The following is a 26,209-nucleotide window of genomic DNA, read 5'->3' on the forward strand; positions in this document are numbered from 1 at the left end:
CAACGCACGCCCGACTCCCAGCACATCCACTCTGAGAAATGGTTTGGGGTCCCTTCTGCATCCGTGCTTCTGTTATTTGCCCCTACTCTGTCTGGACAAAGAAGACAGAAAGGAGAGGAGGCAGTGGCACACTGCTGATCCAGGAAAGCAATCATAGAATTTCTGACACTGGAAGGCACCCAGAAGGATCATCCAGCTGAACTCCAAATCCAGGCACGTTTGGTCAATCCAAAATGAAGAATCCATGGCCAAAGACATATCAAGGTACAACTGTCATTTAGACTCATCTTTAGGGAACAGCAACTTACCTCAAGCATCCCTGCCTCCTCCTTCAGAAAAGATTTACATTCAAGGCAGGGAATTGGTTCTGAAGTCTGTTTTCCTTCAATGTTATCAGTAATTTCAGGGGAAGAGGAACACGGGGAAATGACCCACATTCTGCAAAAGCCTCTAAATCACTGAACAGAGCACAGTGCACTTCAAACACTTGTATCACATGCCAAGTAGGAGAGACCTGGCAAATCCAAGGACATTCTCCCAGCGTCAACCTCAGCTTAGAAGACTGGAAAATCCATCCCTCATTCTGATGGTCAGCTGCTGGAGACTCTCCTACCTGACAGCGGCCAAAATTCAGCAGTCTGCATTTCATTCGCTGTTACCAACACATTGCCAGTACACAATAAAAAAAAAAAAAATCGAGGTTTCTGGTAAAAGGAGAGAAGAAAACTAGAAGATCGCATTCCATCATATCAAAATGCCACGTCTGGCAACATCTTGATTATGGACAGAATTTTCTCCACTCACTCTCAAGACAAGAGCATGAATGTAAACAAGGTGAGCTTCAGAGAAGGGTAATCGAGCAAGACTGAAATTTCAAAAAGCTCCTGTTTAGCTAACACCATATTTTCAAAAGCAAGAGCTCTGAGATGGGTAAGGATGATGTCCTCACATCTGGCAGGAAGGGCATGGAGAATACCAAGGATAGACAGCACTTCAGAAGGACCTGAGAGGATCCCAGGCATGCAACCCCAAGGAACGGGTGACTTCACAAGGTTCCCCAGTGGAATCCTCCACCCCAAGCTCTGGGAAATCAATCTCCAGCTGAGCAGCTGGAGCTTTCTTGCCCAATGACAGAGCTTGTGCCACACAGCATCTCCAGTTCCTCCCTACAGAAACTTCCCCACTCAGAGTCACCCTCTCCATGATGGAGGGCCCAAGCAATACTCCATGCCACTCGGAGGATTGCAGCTGCAGCAGCCAAACTGCCCCACCACAACAGCTTGGCCCAGCAATAAAACCCACTCTGAGCACGATCCAGGCCTTCACACATCCCACCCTTCCTTCACAATTGGCACAAACAACTTATGAAGGGATGCAAAACCACAGAACTTCTGCCAGGCCCTGTGAAATTCACACTAAATGCTCTGTGCTTTTTCAGCAGTCTCAGATGGAAATGATGTGTTCTCATCACAGAAGCACACATGAGAGATGTTTAAAATTCTGGGATCAGAGTGACACCTCTGATCCCGGTGCAGATTGATTTGGTTTTGAGAGAACCACACCAAATGCTGAAGCACAAGCATGGTCACAGTATCCACTGTAGGGGAGAATTTCTACAATGATATCAGGGCTGCTCTGGAAGGTTTGCTGTGGTTGTGCAGGCATCACGGTTGAGCATGACCAGGGGTTGATCACCCCATTTCTAAAGAGGCTGATCATCCAAATGCTCAGGTCAGAGAAATGTGGCACACACAGATTATACCCTCCTCCTCAGCACATCCTCCTCCAAATCCCACTTGACAAAGAGATAGGAACAGTCAAATTCATATCAAGAGATGAGGAAATTGCTATCGATGTGCATCCCTACACAGGAACTGCAGCAAGCTCAAGTCCTACCCTCCCACATTGCATTTCTCAACATAAGGAGTTTCTCATTGAACAAAATTCAGTATCGCATTTCCTCTTTCCATCACATATTGTACAGTAATGATGTAACAGCACAAATTACTTCCTGTGGAAGGAGATCTTCATCACCCCAAAGGACTCTGTGGCCATTTCAATAGCACACAGCACCTCAAGTTCCACAAAGCCTCCAACCGGAGAACCTTAGAGCCTTGCAAAGGATCTCACACAGAAGCACTCTGTGCCCATCCTGTCTCAGTTCTCTCTAGGCATCCTCCAATCATCAGTTCTAAAGACAAGCACATTATCACTCAATCCTGTTTTAAGACATGACCCATGGCCTTCCCAATGAATCCCACCTTCCCTGGGCAACTCTTTTCTCTGCTCAAAGTCACATAAAAAAACCTAAAAGCATGTGCCTTATTGCGCCAATGCCACAATTACTTCAATAAACACGCTGCAGTTTCCTTCTTGTAAAGGATGGAAAAAAATACAAGGAAATATGCAAGTAGAACTCCATACTACCTTTCCCTCTTTCTTAATGAGCCAGATGATAAAACCGAAATGCAGAATAGATGTTTCCTCAAAGAGCCAAATACGTGAAGTCTCAAGTGTAATTTTTCAGTCACACCTCTTACAAGGAAAATAAAACAGGACAGTTACCAAAAATAATCCAGGCCTAATACTAACGTGGTCTGCAGTCAGCAAAAGCATTAAGTCAATGCAATGGGACTGGGGGATTGTTACCACCACATCGTGTTTTGTATTCGTTCACCAAGCTCACACCGAAACCCTACACGCAATGAAGTAAGAAAGTTGCCTGCAAAGCTGTAACCTTGGGCACCTCTCACAGAAACCGGCAGTGATTTCATTCGAGGGTACAACTCCTGCCCAACGAGGCAACACTCAGCTGCGGATGGTAAATGCTCTGCCGTCCATAATAGCTTAAGATTGCTGCTTCGACGCACACCAACAAATTGTGAAATCACGAGAGGACATGGAGGTAGATGGAAATGTCCCTTTAATACCCCTAAACACTCGCTCCTCTGAGACTGAGAGGGCAGAGCCTCGCTACATGGAGGAACTACCCAGGGGGTGGGAGAAAATCAAGAGAGGAGAAAAGGGCGAGAAATGAGTAAGGCAGTAGCACTGACCGTGTCGAGGAGAGCGGAGGGCTCCGGCTGCGTGTCCTTGGCCGCGGCGCCGGGCGGCGGCGGAGGGAAATTGGGGCTGAAAACCATGAGGTCGCTCTTGGCCGCGCCGTCCGCCACGCACAGGCTGCGGCTGTGGCGCTGCGAGTACGACCAGCTGCCCACTTCGCTGGCGCACACCAGCGTCGTGGGCCCGGGCCCCGAGAGCACGGCCGCCCGCGGCGCCCAGCGCGACGCCCCGTACAGCACCAGGGCCAGCAGGAACAGGCTGGACACGGCGCAGATCGCCACCACCAGCCACACGTTGGTCGCCGCGCTGGCCGCGCCGGCGCCGAGCTCCACGCCCGACGCCGACCGCGACCCCGACGCCGACCAGGACGACGAGGACGAGGAGGAGGAGAGCGACGATCCCGGGCCCGCGGCCAGCGCCGCCTCGGCCGCCTCGAGCAGCGACACGCTGAGCGTGGCCGTGGCCGAGCGCGCCGGCTCGCCGTGGTCGCGCACGACGATCAGCAGCCTCTGGCGAGGGCCGTCCGCCTCGTCCAGCGGCCGCGCCGTGCTCACCTCGCCGCTGTAGAGCCCCACGCGGAACGGGCCCTTGCCCCGCGGCTCCCACAGCTCGTAGCGCAGCCACGCGTTGTAGCCCGAGTCGGCGTCCACGGCGCGGATCTTCGCCACCACCTGGCCCGCCGGCGCCCCCCACGCCGCCCACGCCCACAGCGTGCCCGAGCCCGAGCCCGAGCCCGAGCCCGAGCCCAAGCCCGAGCCCGAGCCCGGCCCCGAGGACGCCTCGGCCGCCACGGCGCCCGCCTCCGCCGCCGAGCCCGCGGGCGGCAGCAGCAGCGCCGGCGCGTTGTCGTTCTCGTCCAGCACGAAGAGCTGCACCGTGGCGTTGCCGCACAGCGGCGGCTCCCCCGCGTCCACCGCGCGCACCTCGAACTGCAGCACCTGCAGCTCCTCGTAGTCCAAGGGCTGCAGCGCCCACAGCCGCCCGCTCTCCGCGTCCACCGACACGTAGCTCGACGCCGCACGCCACCCGCCGCCCACGGCCCCCGACGACCACGACGGAGCCGCGGCCCCGCCGCCCACGCCGCCCTCCCACACCGAGTAGCTCACGCGCCCGTTGCCCGCCTCGTCCGGGTCCCGCGCCCACAGCCGCGCCAGCTCCGCGCCCGCCGCGTTGTTCTCCCGCGCCAGCACCGTGTACACGGCCTGCGAGAACGCGGGCGCGTTGTCGTTCACGTCCGACACCGGCACCCGCAGCCCGCGGCTGGCGCGCAGCGCCGGCGCCCCGCCGTCCTCCGCACGCACCTCCACCTCGTACTCCGACACCCGCTCCCGGTCCAGCGCCTCGCGCAGCACCAGCGAGTACGAGCCCGCGAACGTCGCCTCCAGACCGAACGGCGACGCCGGCCACACCCAGCACCGCACGCGCCCGTTCGCCCCCGAGTCTCGGTCCGACACGCTCAGCAGGGCCACCACCGTCCCCACCGACGCGTCCTCCGACACCGGCACCGACAGCGACGTCACCCACACCTCCGGCGCGTTGTCGTTCACGTCCAGCACCTCCAGCTCAACGCTGCAATGACTGGAGAGTGGAGGCGTCCCTTCGTCTCTCGCCTCAATACGAAAATCATATACACTGACTTCTTCGAAGTCCAGGGCTGCGGTTAGATGAATCTCCCCTGTCTCTGGATTGACGAAAATCACATCTCTTGCACTCGGGGGAATGAAGCTGGTCGCGGTAAAGGTCACTTCGCTATTACTTCCCAAATCCGCATCACTAGCGTTCACCCGCGTTACCAGCGTCCCCACCGCAGCACTCTCCGGCAGCTGCACTTTGTACACGGACTGGTTGAACTGCGGCGCGTTGTCGTTCGCATCCAGCACCGAGATCAGCAGCTCCATTGTCCCTGTCAGAGACGGCCGGCCCCCGTCACTCGCCGTCAACACCAACCGGTGCACGGAAGTCGTCTCCCGGTCCAGAGGTTTCGTTAAAACAAGTTCGGGGATAAGATTTCGCTCATTCGATTTTTGTAAATCCAGAGAGAAGTGCTCGTTGGGGCTGAGTGTGTAGGAGAGCTGCGCATTCTCTCCGATATCCGCATCCGACGCGCCCTCCAGCGGGAAACGAGACCCCGGCAGGGTGGTGAATTCCGCGATGCTGAGGTTTTTTCGGGCGGCGGGGAAGGCGGGGGCATTGTCGTTGATGTCGGTGACCTCCAGCTGCACATGGAAGACGCGCAGCGGCCGCTCCAGCAGCACCTCCAGGCGCAGCGCGCACGGCGCGCTCTTGCCGCACAGCTCCTCCCGGTCGAGCCGCGAGCTCACCAGCAGCGCGCCGCTCGCCCCGCTCACCTCCACGCTCGCCCGCCGGCCCTGCGCCACCAGCCGCAGCCGCCGCGCCTCCGCCTCGCCCGCCTCCAGCCCCAGGTCCTGCGCCAGACGGCCCACCACCGTGCCGGCCTTGGCTTCCTCCGGCACCGAGTACCGCACCTGCCCGCCCGCCAGCGCCCAGGCCGCCTGCAGCACCAGCACCCGCAGCACCGCACCACAACGCTCGCCCATCCCTGCACGCACCGCCGCCGCTGCTCTCGCTCCACCCGCCGCCGCCGCCGCTGCGGCTCTGGCTGCCGGCCCCGGCACGGGCCCCGCACGGCTCCCCGCCGCCGCCCGGACGCACCGGCTCTGCTGCCCGGCCCGCGCCGCCCCCCCGCGCTCACAGCCGGGCTCTCCGCCGCACCGGGGCGGAGCCGCCCACACGCCGTTCCTGAGCCTGCAGCGACACCGTGCGCTGCTCCGCCGCCCGACACACTTGGCCAGAGCGGCCGCCCATCTCTTCCTGACTGTCTGCCGACCCCGCTCGTCTTTCATTCTATTCTTTGTACTTTTGGTTATTTTGCTCTCCTCATTTATCTCGCCTGATAACTCGCAAGTCGGTTCCGGCTCCCAAGTGCTGAGGAAACAAGTCGAATCCTCCAACTCTGCTTCCGTAGCATCAGCGGCGGACCGCCGAGTATTCTAATCGAGGCGGATATTTTTGGGATCCAGCTCCGCCCACTGATTAGAGTTAAGGCCGGTGGGCACTTGTCCTTTGCTGTTCCTTTCTTCCTTCTCGTTGTCATCTTTCATCCTTAGTAACCTCTTTGCGTCATTCCTTTATAGCATTTGCTTTTTCTTTTACTTTCTCTTCTCTCAATACTTTAATATCCTTTCTTTCTTACCCTCCTCCCTTTATGTTTACAGCAATCGCATCTGAGACATACCGGTAAACTCGTTTTTAGTTCTTTCGTTCCTTCCTCTTCTCCTTTTCCTCCTTTCTGTGCATACAACATCATATGGCAGAGATGAGATCTCCTACATAAGAACAGAATCCACAACAGTCAAGCCCTCAAACACTTGTGCGTGTGTGGCTAGTACAAAGAGTCCCAATCTTCCAAGAATACTGAAAAAGCAACCACAGCTTCCAAGTGCTCTTCCTATGTCTCAGTGAAGAGCTGTTCTTCAGCCTCATCTTCCACTTGTATAATCAATGTCAAGCTCTTGCTTCCCCATTGAGGCAGGCTTGCACTGTCACAATAGCACACCGAGAACCTCGGTGTCCGGGGGCATGAGTCCCCACCAAACGCCTCGCTTTCATCAGCATGAGCAACCTGACATGCAGCCAGACTGCAGCCATGAAGGTAACACCACGACATTCTCGCTAAGGACATCCCCTTGACTCCCAATGCAGCAACTCCACGAAATGGACTGTGGTCCTTCCTCCAGCCCTGCTGGCTGCCACCCACTCACGCTGTGCCTGCAAGCAGCAGGAAAAGAACAAGCGCAGACAGTGGTGCCGGGCTCATCCAGGAGGATCAACATTTGGTCAATCCAACAGAAAGATGCCACAACTGAAAAGAAGTCAAACTACATCAATCCTTCAGATTCATCCGCTTTACGTGCAAGTGACTTACCTGCAGCATCATTGATTTGTTCTTCAGAAAATCAAATATTTTGAGAACAAGAGTATTGATTTGAAATTATATTTTCAGTTAACATGATCCGTTTTTCTGGGCAAGCCGGACAGAGAAAAAATGTTTCTGTTTTTTTCTGCACAAACTGGACAGTGTTCAATGTCTCTTATGTGCTTCTATCGCAGGAGAAGCAAGGCAGAACGCTTAAAACCTAAGGACATTCTCTCAAAGTGAAACTCAGCGGAGAAGATCACAGTACACATCCCACACACTGGTGGAAAATGTTCTAAACCTGACATTTGACAGTGTAAAATTCAGCAGTCTGCATCTTATCCAATTTTACCAACACCATGCATATATCAGAGAAACTAAACAAAACACAAGGATGGGCAGGGTCAAAGAAAGGAGAGAAAGAATCCCTGAAGATCCCATTCTTCCCCTTCTTTCCCTTCCCAGAGCAGAGGTAACCAAGGAGAGGTTCAGAGTTGGGTCAGCATCATCATCCAAAGTTTGAAAAGCTTCTCTTTGTGCAACAACATTCCAAATCAAAAGCAACTAATTGAAGGCAAGCATGGCAGATATGCTCCAAACAGCAATACCATGAAGAACAACAGCACCATAACATCTGCAGAACTTCTGGAGATCCTGACAGCATCCCAGGCAAGCAGCATTGTGCCCTGGGACACTTCCAGAGGTTTTCTACAGAAATCCTTCATCTCTTGCCATGGGAGTGGCATCTCCATAACTAAGGAAATGTTCTCGACTTTTTGCCCAGTGATGCAAACCATATTCTAGCCACGTTCTCTATTCCCATCAGTCCACAATATCCTCTATATATGGTCACTCTCCCTGCGATGCACTTCCAGGTGCTACTCAGTGCCACTTGCAGGACCGCTGCCAGAATACTCAGACACTGCTCCAGCTGTAAACTCCCCTCTGAGCAGGACCCAGGCCTTTGCATACCCTCATCTTCCCTCATCATCGGCACCAGGAGCATACAGAGGCCTGCACAGCCTCCCACTGTCTAGCAAACAGATTTCCCAGCTTTTTGAACTTCACCTGGAATGCTTCAGCCTTTTCAGCAACCTCATATGGAAATATAACCGAGTTGTACATGGAGTTGTACTTTGGAGCTCTTTGAGATTCTGCCATTAGAGCTCTGAGCTCTGATCCCAGTCCACACGGGTTTTATTACTCAAGAGAACCAAACCAAATGCCTATACACAATAGCAACAATGATATCAAATGGGTGGGAGAATTTCCACCGGAGAACACCAGGGCTGTGCTGCTGTGTAGGGTTTGACGTGTACGTACACATAGCTCAACACCATCCCACCCATAATCTCAACAAGACAACATCCCACCGCTCATGTGGCCACCGTTGCAGGCTAAAACTAGGAGAAGTTCCCTGGGGCTGTTGAGTCCCGGGGGCAGGAGATGGCACTTCGCAGCGTTTCATCACGGACAGCTGGATTTGGGCTTTCTGGCCTCTCCTGAACCCTCAGGAGGCTTTTGAAACAATGTGGCACTCCAGGAAAATTTTGCAATAACACCAAACAGGCCAGTGTCCTTCAAGCTACTTCTCAGGCCGGTAACACAAATCCTCAACCAGGGCAACATGAGCAGCAGAAAAAAGAAATTATCTCTTTGTAACACTTAGCTCAGGACACACTCTCTCCCCTTTGTAACACTCACCTCACAGCAAATTCCTCTGCCCGCAACCTTATGCTATTAAGCAAAGCAAGAAGATACAACCAAAAAGGAACATAGCAGAAGTTCCCACTGCTTTCCCTACTTTCTTAATGACTCCGGTTAGGAAACCAAAATGGGAATTTATCCCCTGAAGTTCCAGTTGCCATCTTGCATCAAATCCCTTGCAAAGGAAACAGAAGTGAGAAAGATTTCGAAAATAAAACAGACTAACAATTAGAAAGTTCGCAGATAGAAAGGGAACTGAACAGATACGTAGTGTCTGGGGGACAGAAATCATCACAGCCTGAGTGTCCTTGCATCCGATCAAGCAAGATCGGGTGAAAACGCTAGAAAGCAGAAAGCAAAAGCATTGTCTTCAAAACTGATACCTCCGGACATCTCTTAGGGCTACAAAAGTAATTTCGTTCAAAGGGAAAAACACACACCCAGAACAGGAAACCTCTGCTACGCACCCCAACTAATCCGAGAGACCATAATACATTAATTTCCCACACGCGGCAGATGGAAAGGCGCCATTGTTATCCCTAAGCACCCACTGAGAACCCAGCGTCCCTAAGCAATGGGAACGGAGCCCGCCTGCAAACGGCAAGAACCCAGAGGGCGGATGAGGAGGAGCAGAGAAAGGAACGAAGGAAGCAGCACTGACCGTGTCGAGGAGAGCGGAGGGCTCCGGCTGCGTGTCCTTGGCCGCGGCGCCGGGCGGCGGCGGAGGGAAATTGGGGCTGAAAACCATGAGGTCGCTCTTGGCCGCGCCGTCCGCCACGCACAGGCTGCGGCTGTGGCGCTGCGAGTACGACCAGCTGCCCACTTCGCTGGCGCACACCAGCGTCGTGGGCCCGGGCCCCGAGAGCACGGCCGCCCGCGGCGCCCAGCGCGACGCCCCGTACAGCACCAGGGCCAGCAGGAACAGGCTGGACACGGCGCAGATCGCCACCACCAGCCACACGTTGGTCGCCGCGCTGGCCGCGCCGGCGCCGAGCTCCACGCCCGACGCCGACCGCGACCCCGACCCCGACCAGGACGACGACGAGGACGAGGAGGAGGAGAGCGACGATCCCGGGCCCGCGGCCAGCGCCGCCTCGGCCGCCTCGAGCAGCGACACGCTGAGCGTGGCCGTGGCCGAGCGCGCCGGCTCGCCGTGGTCGCGCACGACGATCAGCAGCCTCTGGCGAGGGCCGTCCGCCTCGTCCAGCGGCCGCGCCGTGCTCACCTCGCCGCTGTAGAGCCCCACGCGGAACGGGCCCTTGCCCCGCGGCTCCCACAGCTCGTAGCGCAGCCACGCGTTGTAGCCCGAGTCGGCGTCCACGGCGCGGATCTTCGCCACCACCTGGCCCGCCGGCGCCCCCCACGCCGCCCACGCCCACAGCGTGCCCGAGCCCGAGCCCGGCCCCGAGGACGCCTCGGCCGCCACGGCGCCCGCCTCCGCCGCCGAGCCCGCGGGCGGCAGCAGCAGCGCCGGCGCGTTGTCGTTCTCGTCCAGCACGAAGAGCTGCACCGTGGCGTTGCCGCACAGCGGCGGCTCCCCCGCGTCCACCGCGCGCACCTCGAACTGCAGCACCTGCAGCTCCTCGTAGTCCAAGGGCTGCAGCGCCCACAGCCGCCCGCTCTCCGCGTCCACCGACACGTAGCTCGACGCCGCACGCCACCCGCCGCCCACGGCCCCCGACGACCACGACGGAGCCGCGGCCCCGCCGCCCACGCCGCCCTCCCACACCGAGTAGCTCACGCGCCCGTTGCCCGCCTCGTCCGGGTCCCGCGCCCACAGCCGCGCCAGCTCCGCGCCCGCCGCGTTGTTCTCCCGCGCCAGCACCGTGTACACGGCCTGCGAGAACGCGGGCGCGTTGTCGTTCACGTCCGACACCGGCACCCGCAGCCCGCGGCTGGCGCGCAGCGCCGGCGCCCCGCCGTCCTCCGCACGCACCTCCACCTCGTACTCCGACACCCGCTCCCGGTCCAGCGCCTCGCGCAGCACCAGCGAGTACGAGCCCGCGAACGTCGCCTCCAGACCGAACGGCGACGCCGGCCACACCCAGCACCGCACGCGCCCGTTCGCCCCCGAGTCTCGGTCCGACACGCTCAGCAGGGCCACCACCGTCCCCACCGACGCGTCCTCCGACACCGGCACCGACAGCGACGTCACCCACACCTCCGGCGCGTTGTCGTTCACGTCCAGCACTTCCAGCACCACCTTGCAATGACCCGACAGCGGAGGCGTCCCCTTATCTGTCGCTTCGATCTGTATCTCATATGAACGAATCTCTTCATAGTCCACGGTGCCCGCCAGATGTATGTCACCCGTCCTCGCATTTAAAAGGAAAATCTTTATCCCATTCTCAGGAAAAGTATTACTGACACTAAATGTCACTTCACCATTACTTCCCAAATCCGGATCTGTGGCATTCACCCTTGCTACAAGCGTTCCCAAGCCTGCATTCTCTGGCACCTGCATTTTATACACCGACTGGTTGAACTGGGGCGCGTTGTCGTTTGCATCCAGCACCGAGATCAGCAGCTCCATTGTCCCTGTCAGAGACGGCCGGCCCCCGTCACTCGCCGTCAGCACCAACCGGTGAACGGGAATCGTCTCCCGGTCCAGAGGTTTCGTGAGCACCAGGAATAGGGATTCTCGGTATTCCTCACTCCGGTGCAAATCCAGAGAGAAATGCTCGCTGGGGCTGAGTGTGTAGGAGAGCTGCGCATTCTCTCCGATATCCGCATCCGACGCGCCCTCCAGCGGGAAACGAGACCCCGGCACAGACAATTCCGCGATGCTGAGGTTTTTTCGGGCGGCGGGGAAGACGGGGGCATTGTCGTTGATGTCGGTGACCTCCAGCTGCACATGGAAGACGCGCAGCGGCCGCTCCAGCAGCACCTCCAGGCGCAGCGCGCACGGCGCGCTCTTGCCGCACAGCTCCTCCCGGTCGAGCCGCGAGCTCACCAGCAGCGCGCCGCTCGCCCCGCTCACCTCCACGCTCGCCCGCCGGCCCTGCGCCACCAGCCGCAGCCGCCGCGCCTCCGCCTCGCCCGCCTCCAGCCCCAGGTCCTGCGCCAGACGGCCCACCACCGTGCCGGCCTTGGCTTCCTCCGGCACCGAGTACCGCACCTGCCCGCCCGCCAGCGCCCAGGCCGCCTGCAGCACCAGCACCCGCAGCACCGCACCACAACGCTCGCCCATCCCTGCACGCACCGCCGCCGCTGCTCTCGCTCCACCCGCCGCCGCCGCCGCTGTGGCTCTGGCTGCCGGCCCCGGCACGGGCCCCGCACGGCTCCCCGCCGCCGCCCGGACGCACCGGCTCTGCTGCCCGGCCCGCGCCGCCCCCCCGCGCTCACAGCCGGGCTCTCCGCCGCACCGGGGCGGAGCCGCCCACGCGCCGTTCCTGAGCCTGCAGCGACACCGTGCGCTGCTCCGCCGCCTCACGCCAGCCGCCACACTGCCTCTGCCTCCGCTCCGTCATGGCTGTTTCCTCCGCTTTTGCTCTTCCAACCGTGATCGTTTTCATTTTATTCTTCCGTTATTTCCTTTCTCTTCTCTACCGTTTTCTTTAGCCGTTCTTGTAACTCGCAAGAAGCCTCCGGCGCCACACAGCAGTGAAAACAAGTCGCATCCACCCATTCTCCTTATGTGGCTTTAGCGTTAGACCAGAAAATGTTGTAATCGAGGCAGAAGCTCTTCACAACCAGCTTCACCCAGCGATTAGAGGTAAGTCCGTCGCGTGCTGCTCATCTCCTTTGCGGTTGTTTCGTTTCTCCTCTTTGTCATCTTCTGCTCCTAATTACCTCCTTCAGACCATCTCATGTCTTTCTCTTCTATCACTTCTTTAATATCCTCCTTTCTTGCGCTCCACCCTTCCTGCACCCTGTGAGAGCATCTGTGCCAAACCAGTAAACTCGTCTGTCCGTCCATCCTTCCTCTCTGGAATCCTTCCTTCTCGTCCCTCTCCTTACGCACACACACTCTGCTCTTCTCTCCTGTTCTCTCTTTCATCTCCTTTGTCTCATTAATCAATGTCTTGTTCCACGTGATTACATCACCCTCCCCATGAAGCACCAACACGCCACGGGTAGCAGTTCCCGTTCCTCTCTGCTCTCGTCTTTCATCTCTCCAGTCAAGGAACAAACTTCCTGCTCACTTCAAGTCTGTGCCGGGCTGACAGAGCGCTCTTGCACCTCAACGTCTGGAAGGAAACCACGCTCTGCAGACCCCATCCTCTCAAGGGAGAGAATTCACAGCCCTCTGAAACACTGGACAAATCCCGAGGTACCCGGACATTACTGCAAACAGACTTCACTAAGCACAGACAATCCAGGGCAATCTTTACTCCAGGGATTCAAACACACCACGGCTCAGCAACCAATTCCTCTTGAACGCTGAATAATTACGGAACAACCACAGCTCCAAACACTCTTCATACACCTCGATGAAGAACCATTCTTCAGGCCTCATTTGGCACCTGTATGATGAATGTACCTTTCTGCCGTCATGTTCCAGGCAGGCCAGCACAGTCAGAAACACACAGCGAGATTGTCCATCCCCAGGGGCATTACAGCCCGTGGAATGCCTCTGTGCAGCCTGATCCACAGGGTAAAGGCAACAAAGTCATTGTATCTCTGTCGTTTTCTCTGGCAACGCACGCCCGACTCCCACCACATCCACTCTGAGAAATGGTTTGGGGTCCCTTCTGCATCCGTGCTTCTGTTATTTGCCCCTACTCTGTCTGGACAAAGAAGACAGAAAGGAGAGGAGGCAGTGGCACACTGTTGATCCAGGAAAGCAATCATAGAATTTCTTACACTGGAAGGCACCCAGAAGGATCATCCAGCTGAACTCCAAATCCAGGCACGTTTGGTCAATCCAAAATGAAGAATCCATGGCCAAAGACATATCAAGGTACAACTGTCATTCAGACTCATCTTTAGGGAACAGCAACTTACCTCAAGCATCCCTGCCTCCTTCTTCAGAAAAGATTTACATTCAAGGCAGGGAATTGGTTCTGAAGTCTGTTTTCCTTCAATGTTATCAGTAATTTCAGGGGAAGAGGAACACGGGGAAATGACCCACATTCTGCAAAAGCCTCTAAATCACTGAACAGAGCACAGTGCACTTCAAACACTTGTATCACATGCCAAGTAGGAGAGACCTGGCAAATCCAAGGACATTCTCCCAGCGTCAACCTCAGCTTAGAAGATTGGAAAATCCATCCCTCATACTGATGGTCAGCTGCTGGAGACTCTCCTACCTGACAGCGGCCAAAATTCAGCAGTCTGCATTTCATTCGCTGTTACCAACACATTGCCAATGCAAAATAAGAAAAAAAAAAACAAACCCGAGGTTTCTGGTAAAATGAGAGAAGAAAACTAGAAGATCGCATTCCATCATATCAAAATGCCACGTCTGGCAACATCTTGATTATGGACAGAATTTTCTCCACTCACTCTCAAGACAAGAGCATGAATGTAAACAAGGTGAGCTTCAGAGAAGGGTAATCGAGCAAGACTGAAATTTCAAAAAGCTCCTATTTAGCCAACACCATATTTTCAAAAGCAAGTGCTCTGAGATGGGTAAGGATGATGTCCTCACATCTGGCAGGAAGGGCATGGAGAATACCAAGGATAGACAGCACTTCAGAAGGACCTGAGAAGATCCCAGGCATGCAACCCCAAGGAACGGGTGACTTCACAAGGTTCCCCAGTGGAATCCTCCACCCCAAGCTCTGGGAAATCAATCTCCAGCTGAGCAGCTGGAGCTTTCTTGCCCAATGACAGAGCTTGTGCCACACAGCATCTCCAGTTCCTCCCTACAGAAACTTCCCCACTCAGAGTCACCCTCTCCATGATGGAGGGCCCAAGCAATACTCCATGCCACTCGGAGGATTGCAGCTGCAGCAGCCAAACCGCCCCACCACAACAGCTTGGCCCAGCAATAAAACCCACTCTGAGCACAATCCAGGCCTTCACACATCCCACCCTTCCTTCACAATTGGCACAAACAACTTATGAAGGGATGCAAAACCACAGAACTTCTGCCAGGCCCTGTGAAATTCACACTAAATGCTCTGTGCTTTTTCAGCAGTCTCAGATGGAAATGATGTGTTCTCATCACAGAAGCACACATGAGAGATGTTTAAAATTCTGGGATCAGAGTGACACCTCTGATCCCGGTGCAGATTGATTTGGTTTTGAGAGAACCACACCAAATGCTGAAGCACAAGCATGGTCACAGTATCCACTGTAGGGGAGAATTTCTACGATGATATCAGGGCTGCTCTGGAAGGTTTGCTGTGGTTGTGCAGGCATCACGGTTGAGCATGACCAGGGGTTGATCACCCCATTTCTAAAGAGGCTGATCATCCAAATGCTCAGGTCAGAGAAATGTGGCACACACAGATTATACCCTCCTCCTCAGCACATCCTCCTCCAAATCCCACTTGACAAAGAGATAGGAACAGTCAAATTCATATCAAGAGATGAGGAAATTGCTATCGATGTGCATCCCTACACAGGAACTGCAGCAAGCTCAAGTCCTACCCTCCCACATTGCATTTCTCAAAGAGGGAAGTGATTCATGGAACAAAATTCATCATCGCATTTCCTCTTACCATCATATATTGCACAATAATGATGTAACAGCACAAATTACTTCCCGTGGAGGGAGATCTTCATCACCCCAAAGGACTCTGTGGCCATTTCAATAGCACACAGCACAGCAAGTTCCACAAAGCCTCCAACCGGAGAACCTTAGAACCTTGCAATGGATCCCACAGTGAAGCAAACTGTGCCCATCCCACCTCATAGTTTTCTCTAGGTTACATTCATTCATCATAGGTATCCTTCATTCATCACTCTAACTCTAAGATATGAGTTCTCAAGACAACCACAGCATCACTAATTCTTGTCTTAAGACAGGGCCCATGGACATCCCAATGAATCCCACCTTCCTTGGGCAACTCTTCCCTCTGCTCAAGGGTGCATAAAAAATAAACCCCTGAGCCTTACTCCACCACTGCTGCAATCACTTTCATAAACATGCTACAGTTGTCTTCTTCCAAAGGAAGCAATGAAGATATAAGGGAAAAGATTCTAGTAGAAGTCCATACTGCCTTTCCTAACTTCTTAAGGACTCTAATGATAGAAACTAAAGGCAGAATTGTTGTTTCCACAAAGAGCCAAATATTTGAAGTCCCAGATGTCATTTTCTGTCCCATCTCTTCCTAGGAAAATAAAAGAGGACAGGCACCAAAAAATAATCCAGTCCTAATACCAACATGGTCTGCAGTCAGCAAAGGCATTAAGTCAATACAAAGGGACTGGGGGATTGTTACCACCACAAGGAGTTTTGTATTCGTGCACCAAGCTCACACCGAAACCCTACACGCAATGAAGTAAGAAAGTTGCCTGCAAAGCTGTAACCTTGGGCACCTCTCACTGAAACCGGCAGTGATTTCATTCGAGGGTACAACTCCTGCCCAACGAGGCAACACTCAGCTGCGGATGGTAAATGCTCTGCCGTCCATAATAGCTTATTGCTGCTTCCACGCACACCAACAAATTGTGAAATCACGAGAGGACATGGCGTGAGATGGAAATGTCCAATTAATATCCTCTAACACCCCCTGCCATGAGAGAGCAGGGGCAGAGCCGCGCTACATGGAGGAACTACCCACGGGGCGGGAGAAAATTAACAGAGAAGTGAAAAGGCGGGGGAGGAGAGAACGAGAGACGAGCAAGGAAGCAGCACTGACCGTGTCGAGGAGAGCGGAGGGCTCCGGCTGCGTGTCCTTGGCCGCGGCGCCGGGCGGCGGCGGAGGGAAATTGGGGCTGAAAACCATGAGGTCGCTCTTGGCCGCGCCGTCCGCCACGCACAGGCTGCGGCTGTGGCGCTGCGAGTACGACCAGCTGCCCACTTCGCTGGCGCACACCAGCGTCGTGGGCCCGGGCCCCGAGAGCACGGCCGCCCGCGGCGCCCAGCGCGACGCCCCGTACAGCACCAGGGCCAGCAGGAACAGGCTGGACACGGCGCAGATCGCCACCACCAGCCACACGTTGGTCGCCGCGCTGGCCGCGCCGGCGCCGAGCTCCACGCCCGACGCCGACCGCGACCCCGACGCCGACCAGGACGACGAGGACAAGGAGGAGGAGAGCGACGATCCCGGGCCCGCGGCCAGCGCCGCCTCGGCCGCCTCGAGCAGCGACACGCTGAGCGTGGCCGTGGCCGAGCGCGCCGGCTCGCCGTGGTCGCGCACGACGATCAGCAGCCTCTGGCGAGGGCCGTCCGCCTCGTCCAGCGGCCGCGCCGTGCTCACCTCGCCGCTGTAGAGCCCCACGCGGAACGGGCCCTTGCCCCGCGGCTCCCACAGCTCGTAGCGCAGCCACGCGTTGTAGCCCGAGTCGGCGTCCACGGCGCGGATCTTCGCCACCACCTGGCCCGCCGGCGCCCCCCACGCCGCCCACGCCCACAGCGTGCCCGAGCCCGAGCCCGAGCCCGAGCCCGAGCCCGAGCCCGAGCCCGGCCCCGAGGACGCCTCGGCCGCCACGGCGCCCGCCTCCGCCGCCGAGCCCGCGGGCGGCAGCAGCAGCGCCGGCGCGTTGTCGTTCTCGTCCAGCACGAAGAGCTGCACCGTGGCGTTGCCGCACAGCGGCGGCTCCCCCGCGTCCACCGCGCGCACCTCGAACTGCAGCACCTGCAGCTCCTCGTAGTCCAAGGGCTGCAGCGCCCACAGCCGCCCGCTCTCCGCGTCCACCGACACGTAGCTCGACGCCGCACGCCACCCGCCGCCCACGGCCCCCGACGACCACGACGGAGCCGCGGCCCCGCCGCCCACGCCGCCCTCCCACACCGAGTAGCTCACGCGCCCGTTGCCCGCCTCGTCCGGGTCCCGCGCCCACAGCCGCGCCAGCTCCGCGCCCGCCGCGTTGTTCTCCCGCGCCAGCACCGTGTACACGGCCTGCGAGAACGCGGGCGCGTTGTCGTTCACGTCCGACACCGGCACCCGCAGCCCGCGGCTGGCGCGCAGCGCCGGCGCCCCGCCGTCCTCCGCACGCACCTCCACCTCGTACTCCGACACCCGCTCCCGGTCCAGCGCCTCGCGCAGCACCAGCGAGTACGAGCCCGCGAACGTCGCCTCCAGACCGAACGGCGACGCCGGCCACACCCAGCACCGCACGCGCCCGTTCGCCCCCGAGTCTCGGTCCGACACGCTCAGCAGGGCCACCACCGTCCCCACCGACGCGTCCTCCGACACCGGCACCGACAGCGACGTCACCCACACCTCCGGCGCGTTGTCGTTCACGTCCAGCACCTCCAGCACCACCTTGCAGTGACCCGACAGCGGTGGAGTCCCTCGGTCTCTCGCTTCAATACGGAAATCAAACACATTGACCTCCTCGAAGTCTAGAGCGCCGGAGAGATGTATTTCCCCTGTCTTCGAATTGATGGAAATCACATCTCCTGCACTTGGCGGACTGAAATTCGTCACGGCATAAGTCACCTCATTATTAATTCCATCTTCCGCATCCGTGGCATTCGCCCGAGTCACCAGCGTCCCCACCGCAGCACTCTCCGGCAGCTGCACTTTGTACACGGACTGGTTGAACTGGGGTGCGTTGTCATTCACATCCAGCACCGAGATCAGCAGCTCCATTGTCCCCGTCAGAGACGGCCGGCCCCCGTCACTCGCCGTCAGCACCAACCGGTGCACGGGAATCGTCTCCCGGTCCAGAGATTTCATTAAAACGAGTTCGGGTTCAATATTTCGCTCATTAGACTTTTGCAAATCCAAAGAAAAATGCTCGTTGGGGCTGAGTGTGTAGGAGAGCTGCGCATTCTCTCCGATATCCGCATCCGACGCGCCCTCCAGCGGGAAACGAGACCCCGGCAGGGTGGTGAATTCCGCGATGCTGAGGTTTTTTCGGGCGGCGGGGAAGACGGGGGCATTGTCGTTGATGTCGGTGACCTCCAGCTGCACATGGAAGACGCGCAGCGGCCGCTCCAGCAGCACCTCCAGGCGCAGCGCGCACGGCGCGCTCTTGCCGCACAGCTCCTCCCGGTCGAGCCGCGAGCTCACCAGCAGCGCGCCGCTCGCCCCGCTCACCTCCACGCTCGCCCGCCGGCCCTGCGCCACCAGCCGCAGCCGCCGCGCCTCCGCCTCGCCCGCCTCCAGCCCCAGGTCCTGCGCCAGACGGCCCACCACCGTGCCGGCCTTGGCTTCCTCCGGCACCGAGTACCGCACCTGCCCGCCCGCCAGCGCCCAGGCCGCCTGCAGCACCAGCACCCGCAGCACCGCACCACAACGCTCGCCCATCCCTGCACGCACCGCCGCCGCTGCTCTCGCTCCACCCGCCGCCGCCGCCGCTGCGGCTCTGGCTGCCGGCCCCGGCACGGGCCCCGCACGGCTCCCCGCCGCCGCCCGGACGCACCGGCTCTGCTGCCCGGCCCGCGCCGCCCCCCCGCGCTCACAGCCGGGCTCTCCGCCGCACCGGGGCGGAGCCGCCCACGCGCCGTTCCTGAGCCTGCAGCGACACCGTGCGCTGCTCCGCCGCCTCACGCCATCCGCAACCTCAGCCGCGCTGACTTTCCCCACCGTGTCTATTTTCTGGTGAGTCTTGTTGTCGTGCTCCTCTTCTTTCCCCTTACATCTTCGTCTTTCTTTCTATGTTAGCCTTTATTTCCTCTTTCTTCACTTCCTTTTTCGTTTCTCCTTCTTTCTGCATTTTCGGGTTTTTTTGGGTTTGTTTCGATTTCATTTCTTCATTTTCTTTGTACTCTTTTCTCTTTCTTCCTTGTCTGTCTTCTTTATGGTCCTTGTTATGCCACTCCTCATTCTTTCCACTCCTTTTCCGTCTCCTTCCACTCTCCTTTGTTCTTTAGCCGCACAGTTCGTCAGTTTTCTCTGGCGCCGCGGACACCATCAACTGCGGCACCATCAGCGCTAATTACAGAGTCCCATTGCTAGAGAGCTGTGCTGCTCTAACCAAGGGTGTTAGGAACCAACTCCCTTCCAAGGATAACGATAAGGTCGGGGCGTGCTGCTCTGCTCTTTTACTGCCTCTTTTGCATTTCCATTCTGTCATTCATCTCTTACTTTCATTCTGGCTTCATTTTTATTTACGCGGGTTCATTACTATTAGTAGTAGTAGCAGGAGGAGGAGGAGGAGTAGCAGTAGTAGTAGCAGTAGTAGTATGCTGTTTATTTTCTGCACTTCTATCTCCTCTGTTTCCCTTCTCTTTTCTTGTTCTTTCTCTACAACTTTTCGTTCCTGCCTCTCCTAGACCCTCCTCATCTGTTTTCAGCTTGTCTCTTCTGATTTTTTTTTTCCTTCACTAAAATAGTTTCGAAATTCTCGCAATATACTTTGGGAATATATCCCTTCTTCTTTTACCTGACTCTTTGATGTACCTCTTTGCTTTTTGTTTGGTTTATTTTGTTTGTTTCTTTTAATTCTTTCTACATTCTTCCTCCTTTCTTGGCGTTGCCTCCCCTTCTCATCTAATGCCATATTTTATATCTTCTGGACATTCTGTCCTTCAACAAAATATTTGAAAAATACCTACAGCACCCCTGCCACCAACCACAGACATGCCCTTGGGCCAGAATCGCATTTCTCTTCCCTACACCTCCTCTCCATGTGCAGACGGAGAAACCCACTTACTGTCCATGCACCTGCAGCTTCCCCTCCCTCCAGGAAAAAGGCCACAAATCTTCAGCCTCCCGTGTTCTCAAGGGCCCAGCAATAACACAGCAAGGCAGTCAGATGGCAAAGAACAGCTCTGCCACATCAAAACACATCCACCGCTCTGACACAGAAACTGAAGCACAGCTATTGGGACATCTGTGCACACAGGCCTCAAAGAGTTCAAACAAACCAGGGAATTTGCTCATTCAGGAACTCAAACCTATCACAGCCCAACACCACAAACTTTCTTGGAGACCTTAAAAAGCTCTGCGCAACCCCAGCTCCTGAGGACTCATCATGAGCCTCAGTCCTTCCTGACTCACTCTCTGCTTGCATGTTCCACGTTCTTCTCTTCCTTTCTGGCAGGCACTCACTGCCTAGACAACACACCGAGAACCTCGCTATCTGTGAGGCCCACAGAAAATCTCACACTCACTGTAGAATGATCCACTTGTCAAACAAGAGCCACGAAGGTAACGTCACAACAAGGTCACTAAGAACACTCCCTTGACCTTCTACACATCTGTTTAGTGAAACCAGTGCTGGTCCCTCCTCCATTCCCTCTTGCTGTCACCCACTCAGGCTGTGCCAGGAAGCATCAGAAAAGGAATGAGAGCCGGTAACAGCTGCTTTGTTGGTCCAAGAGGGTGAACATTCTGCTGATTCGACAAAAAGATGACACAACTCGACAGGAACTAAAGTACACCGGTCTCAAGAACATCCACGTTTGGCGAACGACTTACCTCTTCTGAACTGCTTCCTTCTTCAGAAAAGAAATATTTTCCGAGCAGGGGGATTAGTTTTAAAGGACACTTGCCCTTAAAACTATCAGTGTACCTGGGGTAGCTGGACAGAAAGAAAAAATCACTTATGTTCCACAAAAACTTGACGGCATGCAATGCCCGTGAGGCACTTCCCTCGCTGGGGAACAAGGAAGCAGACCTGTAAGCTACAGAAATTCTCTCAAAGCAAAACTTAGAAGAGAGGAATCGACATCCCCCACACTGATGGGGAACAGCCCAAATATCTGCCACGTTGCCAATGAGAGACAGGAAATGAACACAACCGCAAACAAACCCAGCAAAACAAAAGCATGTGCAGTTTGGCAGAGAAGAGGATAAAAGGAAACACCTCCCATTCTGCTGTTGTACTGAAATGCAAGTTTTGACGCCATCCTGAATACCAACAGCCGTCTAGCAAGACTAAGAGCAGAGGGGTAATGAGGGAAAGATACAGAGAAGGCTTGGCAGCATGACCCAAATTTCAAAAAGGTTCTCTTTGACCAACAACATCGCAAGTCAAACCCAAGTAGTTAAAGGCACGCGGGACAGGTGTCTTCACAAGCAGCAATACCAGAAAGAACAGCAGTGCTCTAAGATGTGCAGAACTTCTGGGTGTCCTGAGAGGATCCCAGGAGAGCAGCACTGTGTGCTGGAACCACTCCTGAAGTACTCTACCATAATCCTGTATTTTGCACTCTGGCAACTGGAATCTCCACAGCTAAACAGACACCCTCCATTTCATCCCCAAAGATGTATTCAAATCCTCCCCTTGCCCCACGTCTGGCACAAAAAATACGCAGAGTTCTGCAAATGCATTCTGTGATTCTTTGACTTTTCCCGCGTGATAGGATGCTTTGTGAGTTTTCAGCATTTTCAAGTACAAACCAAGTTCTCAAAGGTTCTGCAATTAGAGTAATGAACAATACAGGTCCCAGTCCCCACTGAGCCTCTCCTTCAAGAGACCACAACAAGAGATAAAGCGCCAATCCATTCAAAATCACAACTGGGTGGAAGAATTTCTACAATCCAAGACCGGAGCTGGGCTGCTCTGTAGATGTGAAGGTTTGGTGTGTACATCCAGACACCAGAACGAGCCGTGTGCGATAACAGGACACACCATCTCTACCCAGACTGACCGTGCAAGAGCACAAGCAGGAGAAGAAAAGCACAGCAAGATTACACCCGCCCCCTCAACTGCCCTTAAAAATCCTCTCTGAAGACGAGCACAGATCCACCGGGGCAAGAGCTGTGGAAGCTGGGACGAACAGGCTACAGTACACATGGAAAGCAGTTTGTAGTGCTACCCTCCCACAACAACACTCCCAAAAGAGCAGCAAAAGTGTTCATCAGTGTGCACGTTACCCACTCTTTTCCAACACTTTCCACATGCCAGGCCAGAGGCAGCCAAGGAGCTGTCTCTGATGGGAGATATTCATAAGCACAAAGGACTCTGGCCATTTCAATACCACATGGCATCTCAAGATCCAGAACGCCTCCAACATCAGACTCTCGGAACTTGGGAAAGAATCCGGGGCAGAAACACTCCATACCAATCCTGCCTCCTGCTAGGCATGCTCCATTCCTCACTTTGTAACATTTATTCTCGAGAAAAAGCCATCATCTCCCATGCTTCTCTTCTTATGACATGGACCAAGGTCTTACAAATTATTTCCAGATCCCTCACACAAGGCATCCCACTGCTCCAGAACACCATCCCAGTGTTCACAATGACTCTGTTGGACCAACCGAAACAAAGAAACTACTCTCTGCCAAATGAAAATACATTAAAGCACAAGTCGGAATCGTCAGTTGTCCCCACAACTCTAGCTGAGGAAAACGACACAGGATGAGGACAGAGAAGAAAACCACAGGTGATACCAACAAGGTCATCACTCTGCAGAAGGCAATAAGCCACGACACAGTGCCTGGGGGTCTCTTTCCAGCAGAGCCTCGTTCTTTTGCACTCCTACAACGAGCTCGGGTGGAAACGCTACATACCAGCCAACAAGACGGCTGTCAGCAGAAATGAAACCTTAGGGAAGTGATTTCACATTAGGGGAAAACAATCCGTGTCCACACCAGCAAATCTCAGCTGCGGACCGTAATACCACATGCGTGGAGCTATACCTTTATTTCTCCCAAGTATTCCCCGCCCACCAGCAGGAGTTCTGGAGCTCGTGCAAGGACATAGCGGCAGGGGGAACGGTGCTCGTGACTTAAATAATCATTTGTTAAGGAACACACCGCCCTCTGGAATCGGCAATTCGGATTGGAAGCCATCAGAGACTGCTCAGGGAACATAACAGAAGGGGCAGAAGAGGAAAAAAACAAGTAGACATGAGCAGAGGAAGCAGCACTGACCGTGTCGAGGAGAGCGGAGGGCTCCGGCTGCGTGTCCTTGGCCGCGGCGCCGGGCGGCGGCGGAGGGAAATTGGGGCTGAAAACCATGAGGTCGCTCTTGGCCGCGCCGTCCGCCACGCACAGGCTGCGGCTGTGGCGCTGCGAGTACGACCAGCTGCCCACTTCGCTGGCGCACACCAGCGTCGTGGGCCCGGGCCCCGAGAGCACGGCCGCCCGCGGCGCCCAGCGCGACGCCCCGTACAGCACCAGGGCCAGCAGGAACAGGCTGGACACGGCGCAGATCGCCACCACCAGCCACACGTTGGTCGCCGCGCTGGCCGCGCCGGCGCCGAGCTCCACGCCCGACGCCGACCGCGACCCCGACGCCGACCAGGACGACGAGGACGAGGAGGAGGAGAGCGACGATCCCGGGCCCGCGGCCAGCGCCGCCTCGGCCGCCTCGAGCAGCGACACGCTGAGCGTGGCCGTGGCCGAGCGCGCCGGCTCGCCGTGGTCGCGCACGACGATCAGCAGCCTCTGGCGAGGGCCGTCCGCCTCGTCCAGCGGCCGCGCCGTGCTCACCTCGCCGCTGTAGAGCCCCACGCGGAACGGGCCCTTGCCCCGCGGCTCCCACAGCTCGTAGCGCAGCCACGCGTTGTAGCCCGAGTCGGCGTCCACGGCGCGGATCTTCGCCACCACCTGGCCCGCCGGCGCCCCCCACGCCGCCCACGCCCACAGCGTGCCCGAGCCCGAGCCCGAGCCCGAGCCCGGCCCCGAGCCCGAGCCCGAGCCCGGCCCCGAGGACGCCTCGGCCGCCACGGCGCCCGCCTCCGCCGCCGAGCCCGCGGGCGGCAGCAGCAGCGCCGGCGCGTTGTCGTTCTCGTCCAGCACGAAGAGCTGCACCGTGGCGTTGCCGCACAGCGGCGGCTCCCCCGCGTCCACCGCGCGCACCTCGAACTGCAGCACCTGCAGCTCCTCGTAGTCCAAGGGCTGCAGCGCCCACAGCCGCCCGCTCTCCGCGTCCACCGACACGTAGCTCGACGCCGCACGCCACCCGCCGCCCACGGCCCCCGACGACCACGACGGAGCCGCGGCCCCGCCGCCCACGCCGCCCTCCCACACCGAGTAGCTCACGCGCCCGTTGCCCGCCTCGTCCGGGTCCCGCGCCCACAGCCGCGCCAGCTCCGCGCCCGCCGCGTTGTTCTCCCGCGCCAGCACCGTGTACACGGCCTGCGAGAACGCGGGCGCGTTGTCGTTCACGTCCGACACCGGCACCCGCAGCCCGCGGCTGGCGCGCAGCGCCGGCGCCCCGCCGTCCTCCGCACGCACCTCCACCTCGTACTCCGACACCCGCTCCCGGTCCAGCGCCTCGCGCAGCACCAGCGAGTACGAGCCCGCGAACGTCGCCTCCAGACCGAACGGCGACGCCGGCCACACCCAGCACCGCACGCGCCCGTTCGCCCCCGAGTCTCGGTCCGACACGCTCAGCAGGGCCACCACCGTCCCCACCGACGCGTCCTCCGACACCGGCACCGACAGCGACGTCACCCACACCTCCGGCGCGTTGTCGTTCACGTCCAGCACCTCCAGCACCACCTTGCAGTGACCCGACAGCGGAGGCGTCCCTTTATCAGTCGCGTCCACTTGCAGGCGATACAGACTAAAATCCTCATAGTCCAAGTTACCCAGAAGACGGATCTCTCCGCTCTTTCTGTCAATTCTGAAAATGTCTCTTCCATCCTGCGGGGACACGATCTGGACCGAATAGGAAATATTACTGTTCGACCCCTCATCCAAATCCGTGGCATTAAGTTTGATCACCAAAGAGCCTCGTTCTGCGTTTTCGGGCAGCTGCACTTTGTACACGGACTGGTTGAACTGCGGCGCGTTGTCGTTCGCATCCAGCACCGAGATCAGCAGCTCCATTGTCCCCGTCAGAGACGGCCGGCCCCCGTCACTCGCCGTCAGCACCAACCGGTGCACGGGAATCGTCTCCCGGTCCAGAGATTTCGTGAGCACCAGGAATAAGGACTCAGCGTCCTCCTCGGTTTTTTGTAAATCCAGAGAGAAATGCTCGCTGGGGCTGAGTGTGTAGGAGAGCTGCGCATTCGCTCCAATATCCGCATCCGACGCGCCCTCCAGCGGGAAACGAGACCCCGGCACAGACGATTCCGCGATGCTGAGGTTTTTTCGGGCGGCGGGGAAGGCGGGGGCATTGTCGTTGATGTCGGTGACCTCCAGCTGCACATGGAAGACGCGCAGCGGCCGCTCCAGCAGCACCTCCAGGCGCAGCGCGCACGGCGCGCTCTTGCCGCACAGCTCCTCCCGGTCGAGCCGCGAGCTCACCAGCAGCGCGCCGCTCGCCCCGCTCACCTCCACGCTCGCCCGCCGGCCCTGCGCCACCAGCCGCAGCCGCCGCGCCTCCGCCTCGCCCGCCTCCAGCCCCAGGTCCTGCGCCAGACGGCCCACCACCGTGCCGGCCTTGGCTTCCTCCGGCACCGAGTACCGCACCTGCCCGCCCGCCAGCGCCCAGGCCGCCTGCAGCACCAGCACCCGCAGCACCGCACCACAACGCTCGCCCATCCCTGCACGCACCGCCGCCGCTGCTCTCGCTCCACCCGCCGCCGCCGCCGCTGTGGCTCTGGCTGCCGGCCCCGGCACGGGCCCCGCACGGCTCCCCGCCGCCGCCCGGACG

At 57.4% G+C, this 26,209-nt stretch overlaps 4 protein-coding genes across 4 annotated transcripts; all 4 read right to left on the reverse strand.

Moving 5' to 3' along the window:
• Positions 1–3,008: 3,008 nt before the first annotated feature.
• Positions 3,009–5,621, reverse strand: LOC134049822 (protocadherin alpha-2-like). Its single transcript, XM_062502495.1, has one exon. The coding sequence runs from the start codon at positions 5,619–5,621 to the stop codon at positions 3,009–3,011; it is 2,613 nt and encodes an 870-aa protein (XP_062358479.1).
• A 3,558-nt stretch (positions 5,622–9,179) lies between these two features.
• LOC134049823 (protocadherin alpha-2-like) lies at positions 9,180–11,897 on the reverse strand. Its single transcript, XM_062502497.1, has one exon. The coding sequence runs from the start codon at positions 11,895–11,897 to the stop codon at positions 9,180–9,182; it is 2,718 nt and encodes a 905-aa protein (XP_062358481.1).
• Positions 11,898–16,362: 4,465 nt separating this feature from the next.
• Positions 16,363–19,020, reverse strand: LOC134049825 (protocadherin alpha-13-like). Its single transcript, XM_062502498.1, has one exon. It carries the CDS (start codon positions 19,018–19,020, stop codon positions 16,363–16,365), a length of 2,658 nt encoding a protein of 885 aa, XP_062358482.1.
• Positions 19,021–19,171: 151 nt separating this feature from the next.
• Positions 19,172–26,097, reverse strand: LOC134049826 (protocadherin alpha-2-like). Its single transcript, XM_062502499.1, has 7 exons — positions 23,302–26,097; positions 22,958–23,068; positions 22,537–22,689; positions 22,101–22,126; positions 21,136–21,238; positions 20,669–20,797; positions 19,172–19,258 (listed from the first exon to the last, which is right to left on the reverse strand). The coding sequence occupies exons 1-7, from the start codon at positions 26,095–26,097 to the stop codon at positions 19,172–19,174; spliced, it is 3,405 nt and encodes a 1,134-aa protein (XP_062358483.1).
• Positions 26,098–26,209: the final 112 nt, after the last annotated feature.

Source organism: Cinclus cinclus, chromosome 14 (assembly GCF_963662255.1).
Source record: "Cinclus cinclus chromosome 14, bCinCin1.1, whole genome shotgun sequence".
NCBI classification, from domain to species: domain Eukaryota; kingdom Metazoa; phylum Chordata; class Aves; order Passeriformes; family Cinclidae; genus Cinclus; species Cinclus cinclus.